Source organism: Somniosus microcephalus, chromosome 27 (genome assembly GCF_052327205.1).
Source record: "Somniosus microcephalus isolate GS21.2 chromosome 27, FLI_Smic_1.0, whole genome shotgun sequence".
NCBI lineage: Eukaryota > Metazoa > Chordata > Chondrichthyes > Squaliformes > Somniosidae > Somniosus > Somniosus microcephalus.
Window position 1 is genome coordinate 14,482,125 of NC_141013.1, and position 12,525 is coordinate 14,494,649.

The 12,525-nt window shown below is 46.5% G+C and overlaps 1 protein-coding gene across 4 annotated transcripts in view; it reads right to left on the bottom strand.

Annotated features, from left to right (window-relative positions):
• fanci (FA complementation group I) overlaps positions 1–12,525 on the bottom strand; it is a 96,284-nt gene that overhangs the window by 37,314 nt on the left and 46,445 nt on the right. For all 4 annotated transcript variants that reach the window (XM_085968559.1, XM_085968558.1, XM_085968557.1 and 1 more), the window contains exons 23-25: positions 11,669–11,833; positions 8,026–8,205; positions 7,388–7,554 (exon numbers count right to left, since the gene is read on the bottom strand). In XM_085968559.1, coding sequence (XP_085824685.1) covers positions 7,388–7,554; positions 8,026–8,205; positions 11,669–11,833 — 512 coding nt within the window. The remainder of the gene's footprint in view (positions 1–7,387; positions 7,555–8,025; positions 8,206–11,668; positions 11,834–12,525) is intronic.

Consider the following 12,525-nt stretch of genomic DNA (forward strand, 5'->3'; position numbering starts at 1 on the left):
GTACTTTTGACAACCACAAGTTGCACTTTTGACCAGACTTCTTCTCACTGAAGTTGCCACTCTTCTGTAATCAGTTTTTACTTGAAGGAAAAATTACAAAAACACAGCAATGGGACACACAGCCAGCTGAATATCATAAAACATGCTAATATACAAGTAACTCAGGAATAGCAAAACTACACACATTTACCAGCATGCCAATAGATTCGCCATGCACAATGCAGTATGTTTACAATATTAATGGAAGGAAGGAAAAGAGAGAAAGAACAAACTTGCATTTATGCAGCATCTTGTGTGTCTCAAATACATCCTAAGGCACTTTACATAACAAATGACTTTGAAATGAAGTCACTGTTGCTACAGGCAGGCGCTATAGCCATTATGCATACAAGATTCTAGGAACAGCAATTGTATGAATAACCAATTGATTTTTTGTTTGATAGTGTTGGTTGAGGGACAAATACTGACCAGGACAGCAGGAGAACTCCCTGCTCTTGTTTCTAATGCTGCCATGGGATTTTATTGTCCACCAGCCTAAGAAGAAGCATACCGCAGACAGGGCTTCCGTTTTAACATCTTATCCAAATGATGTCACCTCCAACAATACAGTACTGCACTGAAGTGTCAGCCAGATTATGCGCTCAAGTAGAGCTTGAATCCATAACTTTCTAACACAGAGGGGAGAGTGCTTTCAACTGAGCCAAGTGGAAACTATTATGTAGGTGCTCAGTTTTATTTAATTTATATCAATGTATCACACATTTTAACATGAATGAGCCATTTCATAAACACAACATCAGGTATGTTTCGCCTCAACCTCCTATACTGTTCCAATGAAGCTCAACGTAACCTCGAGGAACAGCACCTCATCTTTCGATTAGGCACCTTACAGCCTTCCGGACTCAACACGGAGTTCAACAACTTCATATCATAACTTATGCCACCATTTTTTCGGACAGCAAGTGCCGATTTGCTATTCCCATTTACACCTCTTCTAGACCCATCTTTTGTTTTTTTACTTTTTTTAAAATTCATTCATGGGATGTGGGCGTTGCTGGCAAGGCCAGCATTTATTGCTCATCCCTAGTTGCCCTTAAGAAGGTGGTGGTGAGCAGTCTTCTTGAACTGCTGCACTCCGTGTGGTGAAGGTATTCCTACAGTGCTGTTACAGAGGTAGTTCCAGGATTTTGACCCAGCGACGATGAAGGAACGGCGATATACCTCTAAGTTAGGATGGTGTTTGATTTGGAGGGGAACTTGGAGGTGGTGGTGTTCCCATGCGCCTGCTGCCCTTGTCCTTCTAGGTGGTAGAGGTCGCAGGTTTGGGAGGTGCTGCCAAAGAAGCCTTGGTGAGTTGCTGCAGTGCATCTTGTAGATGGTACACACTGCAGCCACGGTGCGCCGGTGGTGGAGGGAGTGAATGTTTAAGGTGGTGGATGGAGTGCCAATCAAGCGGGCTGTTTTGTCCTGGATGGTGTCGAGCTTCTCGAGGTTGTTGGAGCTGTACTCATCCAGGCAAGTGGAGAGTATTCCATCACACTCCTTACTTGTGCCTTGTAGATGGTGGAAAGGCTTTGGGGAGTCAGATGGGGAGACACTCGCCGCAGAATACCTAGCCTCTGACCTGCTCTTGTTGCCACAGTATGTGTGTGGCTGGTCAATGGTGACCCCAGGATGTTGCTGGTGGGGGATTCATCGATGGTAATGTCATGGGGCGGTGGTTAGACTCTCGCTTGTTGCAGATAGTCATTGCCTGGCACTTGTGTGGTGCGAATCTGCCACTTATCAGCCCAAGCCTGAACGTCGTCCAGGTCTTGTTGCATATGGGCATGGACTGCTTCATTATCTGAGGAGTTGTGAATGGCACTGAACACTGCAGTCATCAGCGAACATCCCCATTTCTGACCTTATGTTGGAGGGAAGGTCATTGATGAAGCAGCTGAAGATGGTTGGGCTTAGGACACTGCCCTGAGGAACTCCTGCAGCGATGTCCTGGGGCTGTGATGATTGACCGCCAACCACCACAACCATCTTCCTTTGTGCTAGGTATGACTCCAACCAGTGGAGAGTTCCCCCCCCCCCCCCCCCGATTCCCATTGACTTCAGTTTTACTAGGGCTCCTTCATGCCACACTCGGTCAAATGCTGCCTTGCTGTCAGGGCAGTCACTTTCATCTCACCTCTGGAATTCAGCTCCTTTGTCCATGTTTGGACCAAGTCTGTAATGAGGTCGGGAGCCGAGTGGTCTTGGCAGAATCCAAACTGGGCATTCGTGAGCAGGTTATTGGTGATTAAGTGCCGCTTGATAGCTCTGTCGATGACACCTTCCATCACTTTGCAGATGATTGAGAGTAGACTGATGGGGCGGTAATTGGCCAGATTGGATTTGTCCTGCTTTTTGTGGACTGGACATAGCTGGGCAATTTTCCACATTGTCGGATAGATGCCAGTGTTGTAGCTGTACTGGAACAGCTAGTTCTGGAGCACAAGTCTTCAGCATGATAGCCGGGATGTTGTCGGGGCCCATAGCCTTTGCTGTATCCAGTGCGCTCAGCCGTTTCTTGATATCACGTGGAGTGAATCGAATTGGCTTCTGTGATGGTGGGGACCTCAGGAGGAGGCCGATATGGATCATCCACTTGGCACTTCTGGCTGAAGATGGTTGCAAACGCTTCAGCCTTGTCTTTTGCACTCACATGCTGGGCTCCACCATCATTGAGGATGGGGATATTCATGGAGCCGTCTCCTCCCGTTAGTTGTTTAATGGTCCACCACCATTCACGACTGGATGTGTCAGGGCTGCAGAGCTTTGATCTGCTCTGTTGACTGTGGGATCTCTTAGCCCTGTCTATAGCATGCTGCTTCCGCTTTTTAGCATGCATGTAGTCCTGTGTTGCAGCTTCCCCAGGTTGGCACCTCATATTTAGGTATGCCTGGTGCTGCTCCTGGCATGCTCTTCCTCACTCCTTTAGTAGGTTTTTATCTCGTGTTGGTTCTCTCACCACCTGTCGCAGGCCCAGACTGGCAGCTATGTCCTTCAGGACTCAGCCAGCTCGGTCAGTAGTGGTGCTACTGAGCCACTCTTGGTGATGGACATTGAAGCCCCCACCCAGAGTATATTCTGTGCCCTTGCTACTCTCAGTGCTTCTTCCGAGTGGTGTTCAAAATGGAGGAGTACTGATTCGTCAGCTGAGGGAGGGCGGCAGGTGGTAATCAGCAGGTTTCCTTGTCCATGCTTGACCTGAAGCCATGAGACTTCATGGGGTCCGGAGTCAATGTTGAGGACTCCCAGGGCCAATCCTTCCCGGCTGTATACCACTGTGCCACCACCCCTGGTGGATCTATCCTGCCGGTGGGACAGGACATACCCAGGGATGGTGAATGGAGGAGTTTGAGACATTGGCTGAAAGGTATGATTCTGTGAGTATGACTATGTCAGGCTGTCCCATTACCACCCCCTTATCCCTTTTGTCATTCAATCTTTCCTGCTTTCCCGCCCATCACAGATGTTCCCTTTTGTTCTTTCCTCCTGGTGGCAAAAGCAGGAAGGCAGATTATTATCTGAACGGCAATAGATTGGGAGAAGGGGAAGTGCAACGAGACCTGGGTGTCCTTGTGCACCAGTCGCTGAAGGTAAGCATGCAGGTGCAGCAGGCGGTTAAGAAGGCAAATGGTATGTTGGCCTTCGTAGCGAGAGGGTTTGAGTACAGGAACAAGGATGTCTTGCTGCAGCTGTACAGGGCCTTGGTGAGACCACGGCCCCGATTTTCTCCCAGCCGTCGGGCAGGGGCCGGAAAAAAAAAAAAAAAAAAAAAAAAAAAAAAAAAAAAAAAAAAAAAAAAATCGCAGAAATAGGGGGTCGCGAACCCCCCCCCCCACCCGATTCCCCGCCCCGCCCGACTTTCACCCCCGCGTTTCAGCGGCACCTGAATCAGTCCCGCCCGCCGCAGGCGGGAATAGTCGGCGGGAGCCTAATGGCCAATTATTAGCATGTTTAAACCTATTTTCAAGGGCCCTTGCAATTTTCTGGCTTCCCCCACGTAAAACACGCCTGGTGAGAACACTGCTGATGAAACCTGGCGTGAAGAGTTGGCTTGCTTGCTTTCAGCTGCAGGTCAATCAGGACTGAAGAGATTTAAACAGGCAGCATTTGCAGGCTGCAGAACCTTGTTGCTGAAGGCTTGGGGCAACTTTTTGAAGGCTTAGGCACAGCTGTGGAAGGTTGGAGCCTCACACTTCTCCAGTGTGAGCTCCTGGGAAGCCCCTCTCACCACCCTAACTCAGCACCTCCTCAACGGCGGCATCTGCCAGAAGCATGGGAGGCCTTTTGTTCCTTCCCTTCCTGGCATTAGAGGATCTCCAACAGCAGAGGAGGCTGCAGCAACACCAGCAGCACCAGCAGGAGCGGCAGGCTGCAGCTCAGCGACCTGGGGCAGCACAGGCCAGAAGGGGCCAGCGCATGGAAGGCCGTCGGCGCAGGAGATACCCCCCAAACAGGGTCTAGACACAGGGTCAGCTACCTCAACATGACTGAGCAGCAGTGCCAGAGGCGGCTCCGACTTTCGCGAGAGGTTGTGACTGACATCTGCACAATGCTGCAGCAAGACCTGGAGCCCAGAGCACCAGGTCCACAACTACTTACCAGTGGCCATCAAAGTCACCACCGCACTCAACTTTTATGCCTCAGGCTCCTTCCAGGGATCAGCAGCAGACATCAGCGGCATCTCCCAGGCGGCCGCACACACTTGCATCACGCAGGTAACCGATGCCCTCTTTGCCCTCGCGTACAATCACATCCATTTCACTAGGGATCGCGCAAGTGTGACGGCGCGAGCGCGTGGATTAGCTCAGCTGGCAGACTTTCCAAGGGTGCAGGGCGTCATTGACTGCACACATGTGGCCCTTAGGGCACCCCACAGCAATCCGGGAGTTTTTGTCAACTGCAAGGGCTTCCACTCTCTTAACATTCAGCTGGTGTGTGACCACAAGGTGATTTTGCATGTTTGTGCCAGGTTCCCTGGCAGCTGCCATGACTCCTTCATACTGCGCCAGTCTACTGTGCCTCCGCTATTCAGTCCGCCAAACGAACTTCAAGGATGGCTACTTGGAGACAAGGGATATCCCCTGCGCTCTTGGCTAATGACGCCGTTGAGGAGACCAGCCAGCGAAGCTGAGGAGCGCTACAACTCCAGCCACATTACCACCAGATGCATTATCGAGCAAACCATCGGATTGCTGAAGATGCGCTTCAGATGCCTCGATAGATCAGGTGGAGCCCTACAGTACTCATCAGCCAGGGTCTCCAAAATCGTCGTGGTATGCTGTGTGCTTCACAACATGGCACAGCGTCGTGGCTTGCCGATTCCGCACAACCAAGAGGCTCCTCACAGAGCCGCCTCGGATGAGGATGATGCTGAGGAGGAGGACGGAAACGAGCATCCTGCAGAGGCCCGCCAACCAGCGGCACCAGTGCGCGAGAACATTGCTGGGCGGAATGCAAGGAACGCACTCATCCTGGGCAGATTTGCATAGCCTGGTACATCAAACACTGCAGCCTCACTGCTTCTTAACTGACCATGGACAGTGGCCTATGCCTACACTTTCCTACCTATTTGACCAGCTTGCTGACATCTGCAAGTTATCCTAAGGCCTCTATGTGATATCCCCATTCGCCAAATGACAGACGCCATAACTGCAGCAGCTGCCACCAGATTTTTTATGTACAGGAAAATGATGGCATTAAAACTATTTACAAGACTGGATGGTGGAATAGTTCTGTGAATGTGAGCATAGAGAGATACGGACTGGGTAAGGGTGCATGGATGTGACTGTGAAGTGGGATGTGGAGGAAGAGATTGCTGAAGCTGAGTGCTGTTGGGGAAAGGCAATGGGGATCAGGTTGAGGGTGATGGAAACTTCGTACTTGCTTTCCCTGTGCGGTGAAGGTCATGGAAGCGCTTCCTGCACTGCATCCAGGTGCTACGGGTGACTCCCAGAGAGTTTACCTCTGCTGCCACCTCCATCCAGGCAGCCCTGGACTCTTTGGGAGGCCTCTTCCTCCCTGAGCGAGGGTAGAGGACCTCCCTGTGGGCCCTTACCCCATCCACCAAGGTCTGCAGTGACGTCTCGTTGAATTTGGCCGCAGCTCGGCCTCTGCCGCTGGCAGCAGCTGGTGCAGGCTCCTCTGCCATTGTGCAAGAGTGGTTGAGAAGCCTGCCGAGGTGGAGAAGCTTGCTGGACACTTTAAAAGCCCCACGAATGATGACATCATACTGTGGGGCTTTCTGACTGGAAATGGACACTTAGCAAGGCTGCCCACATGCTGGAACTTAATTGGCCACTTGAGGGAAAATTGCGTCCAGCTGGCTGACCCATTTTTTTTTCGGGTTGGAACCCCACATTTGGGGAACCCGAACATTTCCCGCACGATCCAGAAAATCGGGCCCCACATCTTGAGTATTGTGTGCAGTTTTGGTCGCCTTATCTGAGGAAGGATGTTCTTGCCATGGAAGGAGTTCAGCAAAGATTCACCAGGCTGATACCTGGGATGGCAGGAATAACGTATGAGGAGAGATTGGGTCGATTGGGCTTGTACTCGTTGGAGTTTAGAAGAATGAGAGGGGATCTCATTGAAACTTATAAAATTCTGACAGGACTGGACAGACTAGATGCAGGAAGGATGTTCCCGATGGTCGGGGAGTCCAGAACCAGGGGTCACAGTCTAAGGATAAAGGGTAGGCCATTTAGGACAGAAATGAGGAGGAATTTCTTCACCCAGAAAGTGGTGAACCTGTGGAATTCTCTACCACAGAAGGCAGTAGAGGCCAATTCATTAAATATATTCAAGAAGGAGTTAGATATATTTCTTAAGGCTAAAGGGATCAAGGGATATGGGGAGAAAGCAGGGACCGGGTACTGAATTTGGATGATCAGCCATGATCGCATTGAATGGCGGAGCGGGCTCGAGGGGCCGAATGGCCTACTCCTGCTCCTATCTTCTATGTTTCTCCCCTCCCTCCTTTATCTGCCTCTGTACTTGCTTAAAACCTGTTAGACAACATTTTCCAGTTCTGATGAAAGGTCATCGACCTGAAACGTTAACTCTGTTTCTCTCTCTACAGATGCTGCCTGAGAGTTATTTCCAGCATTTTCTGTTTTTATTTCAGATGTCCAGCATCCACAGTATTTTGCTTTTGTATCATGTATGTTTCAGTGGGATACAGCATTAGAAAAACCTGACTGGATGTTAAAGACTCATGATATTCTCATTTGGGTGATCCGATCAGTCTCACTCATTGTTTAAAAGCAGTAACGCATGGGGACCCATATGATATTCTCCTTACATCTTAAGAAGGATTTCTCAAGCAATACAGATCATGCCCACTAACCTATTGCACTGAGGAACTGCTGAATCTTGTTCTGGTATCTGTGTTGCACTGTGTTAAATATGCGCAGTAACCCCTCCAAACAGAGTAACGAAATAGTCCTTCCTTTCTCTTTCTTCCCAGATTCTTCCACTGCCGATGGGATCGAAGTGTATCTCCAAAGCAGAACTCTGCCAAGTAACAAATAACTGCGGGTGACGATACAGAATCGCTTTATTTCTCACCAAAGAGAATCTGTAGTTTGCTGGTACCAAATATGAATTTTTAGAATGTCAGTTATTTTGCTATTTGAATACTAGACAATGAAAAATAAATTTAATTCTCAATAAAAATCAGAAAATGCAGGAAATACACAGCAGGCGAGACAGCACTCGGAGAGAAACAGTTTACATTTCAGGTGAGATTCTTCAATGGAACCTGAAACACTAAAACCGCCTTTCCCTTTCAGATGCTGACTGAGCTGCTGTGTACTTGCAATATTCTCTGTTTTTATTTTAGATTTCCAACATTCGCTGCTTTTCCTTTTTTTTTATTGCTGGTAAAAATTTAAAAACGTTTGACAAGATAATTTTACAGAAATGTTTTGGAATAGCTAATATACCGTTATGTGATCTTGCAGATACGTGAACATACTGTCTTACCGAGTGATATCGCTCAGATATTTGAATATTTTCTCAGCATTTTGCCCATCTGCTCCATCTGCCTGTCCGGTCTCCTCGAGCTGCTGTATTTTCTGCAGCGCCACGCTTACTGCATAACGCATAAACTCGTTACTGGCGCGCAGCACAGACAAGCTCTCCTCATGGCTCTGTGCATTATCTCTAAAAAGAAATCACAGCTCCTTTTAGGAAATTATAAAGTTGATCTTTGGTACATATTATCAATTAAAAGTTTTATGACCAAGATTTATAGATTTTTAATAGGTAAGGGTATCAAGAGATATGTAGCAAAGGGATATGTAGTAAATGGAGTTGATGTACAGATTAGCCATGATCTAATTGAATGGTGAAACATGCTTCAAGGGCTGAATGGCCTACTCCTGTTCCTATACTGCAGTTCCATGACAAAAATCAGTAGATACCGTACACACAACAGGAGTTTTTAAGATGGGGAACAAAGACTGTTTAATCTCTAATGGACTAGCAGGTACAGGCACTATCCTTTAACAGTAAGTCTTGCAGGCCTAAAAGTTCCAAGTTTAATTGCCCAGTGTGTGTGGAGTTGGGTGTTCTCAGACAGGACAGAAGTTGGGGTGCTACACTTGACCTTAATACCCTTGGGCTGGTGGAGGAGGAAGGAAAGTGTGCCCGGATTCCTGTTCCTGATCACCAGCCAGCAACTACAGCTGGAGACTGTGCACATGTTGTCAGCCAGGTATAGGATCTGGCTATGATGCCCCCCATTGATGAGCAGCCTGTCACCACTCACTATCTCAGCTCACAAAAGGCAAACGGCCATTTGAGCAAAGTTCAAGAGGGCTAACCCCACTTAGGGAGCTATATCTCAGCAAAAGCTGTTGCCTTCAGGAGAGGAAGGGAAGATCATTGGGGAAAAACCCTGTAATATTTATAGCTCTGCAAATTTATAAAATGAAATTGGGAAAACAAGCGAAATCACTGTGCATACACAGGAGATTATCTTTTACTTTGCTTTCAGTGGTCCGCTGGGCAAAAACAAAAGCTTTGCTAATTATTATACTAAAGAAAAAACTGTGACACATTTCAACTGAAAAGAAAAAAAGTATAATAAATTGTCCTGCTTAGTACAAGAGCTGAGGAGGTGGAGCAGCACCGAGACATTTGGTGACAATAGCACTTTCACATCAAGTACAGCAAACTACACTCTGAGGCATCTTCATGTTTTCTAAGTACAGGAGAGAAAGTCATGATTTGTGGGACTTCTATCAAAATGAGTCATAAAAAGAGAAACAGGATCATTTGCAGTAATAAAAATGAAAATGGTGGATATGTACAGCAGGTTGGAGAGCATCTGAAAGAAAAAAGACAGATTAGTGTTTCAGGAAGGTTCATTCAGTTACATTTTTCCCTTTTCAGATGCTGAATAACCTGCTATGCATTTCCAGTGTTATTTCAGATTTCCCTCATAGTTACGTTTTTCCCCCAAGTTATTATTCAGAGTCCTGGCTTGTACACCAGTATATTGATTATCAAAATTTGCCTTTCAAGGAAATAATCAAATCATCAATGAGATATTTTCCTCAAAGCATACGCAAGCTGCTTTTATGTTTCACTACTGGATCGGTTCCCGATGTACGGGTTTCACACAGCCAGTGGCAGCTCCAAAGTAACTTTGCGAGATTCACTACAGTTAATGGCAAGTTTACTTTGGTGCATCAGCAGCCAACCCCACTAATGTCATATAAACATGGCTAAGGGGGGGGGGCTGTTCCATAACTGTTATGGAGGGAGGAGCAGGAGAAGCCAACAAAACTTCTCCTTTGTGTTCTTTGCTCCTCTTAAAAAGAAAGCATAAAGCATGGGCTTTTTTGGTAGTCTTGGCTGTTATAACTGTGTAACAGTCACTTCACTCCAAAAGTGCTGCATTTTGTGAAGCACTGAGATGTTTTTATGATGAGGCTCAACGGAAATGTGAGAACTTAAGAACATAAGACGTAGGAGCAGGAGTAGGTCATTTGGCCCCTCGAGCCTGCTCCGTCATTCAATAAGATCATGGCTGATCTGATCTTGGCCTCAACTCCACTTCCCTGCCCGCTCCCCATAACCCTCGACTCCCTTACCATTCAAAAATCTGTCTATCTCCACCTTAAATATATTCAATGACCCAGCCTCCACAGCTCTCTGGGGAAGAGAATTCCAAAGATTCACGACCCTGAGAGAAGAAATTTCTCATTTCCATTTTAAATGGGTGCCCCCTTATTCTGAAATTATGCCCCCTAGTTCTAGATTCCCCCACGAGGGGAAACATCCTCTCTGCATGTACCCTGTCAAGCCCCTTCAGAATCTTATATGTTTCAATAAGATCACCTCTCATTCTTCTAAACTCCAATGAGTATAGGCCCAACCTGCTCAACCTTTCCTCATAAGACAACCCCTTCATCTCCGGAATCAACCTCATGAACCTTCTCTGAACTCCCTCCAATGCAAGTATATCCCTCCTTAAATAAGGAGACCAAAACTGTACGCAGTACTCCAGGTGTGGTCTCACCAACGCCCTGTGCAGTTGTAACAGGACTTCCCTACTTTTATACTCCATCCCCCTTGCAATAAGGGCCAACATTCCATTTGCCTTCCTAATTACTTGCTGTACCTGCATGCTAACTTTTTGTGATTCATGTACAAAGACCCCCAGATCCCTCTGTATCTCAGCATTTTGTAATATCTTCCCATTTAAATAATAAATTGCTTTTTTATTTCTCCTACCAAAGTGGATAATCTTGCATTTTCCCACATTATACGCCATCTGCCAGATTTTTACCCACTCACTTAGCCTATCTATATCGCTTTGGAGATTCTTTGCAGTCTCCACACAATTTGCTTTCCCACCTATCAGTAAATTTGGCTACATTACACTCGGTCCCTTCATCCAAGTCATTAATATAGATTGTAAATAGTTGAGGCCCCAGCACTGATCCCTGCGGCACCCCACTAGTTAGTTTGCCAACCTGAAAATGGCCCATTTATCCCGACTCTCTGTTTTCTGTTAGTTAGCCAATCCTCTATCCATGCTAATATATTACCCCCAATCCCGTGAGTTCTTATCTTGTGCAGTAAGTTTTTATGTGGCACCTTATCGAATGCCTTCTGGAAATCCAAATACACCACATCTACTGGTTTCCCCTTTATCTACTCTGCTCGTTACATCCTCAAAGAACTCCAGCAAATTTGTCAAACATGATTTCCCTTTCATAAAACCATGCTGACTCTGCATGACTATATTATGATTTTCTAAATGTCCTGCTACCACTTCCTGAATGATGAACTCCAGCATTTTCCCAATGACGGATGTTAGGCTAACTGGTCTATAGTTGCCTGCTTTCTGTCTCCCTCCTTTCTTAAATACGGGCGTTACATTTGCGGTTTTCCAGTTCGCTGGGACCTCTCCAGAATCCAGGGAATTTTGGTAGATTACAACCAATGCATCCACCATCTCTGCAGCCACTTCTTTTAAGACCCTAGGATGCAGGCCATTACAGCATGGTATAAAGTGCATTTCTCTATAACATGGGGTAATCTCATTCATGCACAAAATTGTTGCTGTATGCAGTACTTCGACTCTGCAGGCCACCGAGCAGATCAATGTTACCTGAAAAGTGCAGTCAGTAAGCAGGAGACAAAACTGAACGTTAGAAGACTCCTGGCCATTTTACTGGACGAGGGGGATTTGCCTTTTCCAGATTTCTCTTTCAAAAGTTCGGAAAGCTTGTGGTAACGGTTGAAAAGGCTGATAACATCTTCAAACCGGTTCATACTACAACAAGTTAGAAATAATCTCATAATTTCTTACTTTAAACATAATTTATCAGTGAAACAACTTAAAAATACCCAAGAAAGGATTATTCAGGAGGTCCAGGAGGGAATAAAATGTTAAACGTTTACTCAAACAATATACAATTAAGAAATATTCTGTCATGCTACAATTTTGCTTCTCCTTAATTTTACTGGAAATTTTAGCTAGTGTAAATCAATATGAATCAATTTCTAGAGGCTCCAAATTCAGGTTTGCTCTCAGCCCAAGTCAGTGTACGGAAACAAACATACAGAAACCAACCAATTATCAGACAGCAGAATCACAAAGTAACATATTAATAAGGAGGATTTCAGTTTCCTTTAACTTTTGTCTCCCCAATTCCTCCACTCCTGAGAACATCAACTTGTCCAGTAGTATAGTTCCACAGGTACCAAGTGGTTGTTCTGTGTATGTGACCCTAAATGGCAGACGTCAGCAGGCTGTACTATCGCAGCCAAGCCTCATTCTACTCTCACACACGATGTGGTCATAAGATAGCTTTATTGAATGCGGACTACAGCCAGTTTTCCCCATCCTTAGGCTGCAGGTGTGGAGGTCAAGTGTAGCGCCTGCACCATCACCCCAGCTGAGACAAGCTAACTCAGCAGACTAGTAATCAAATCTGGGACCTTCCTACTCTGAATGGCTCAGTA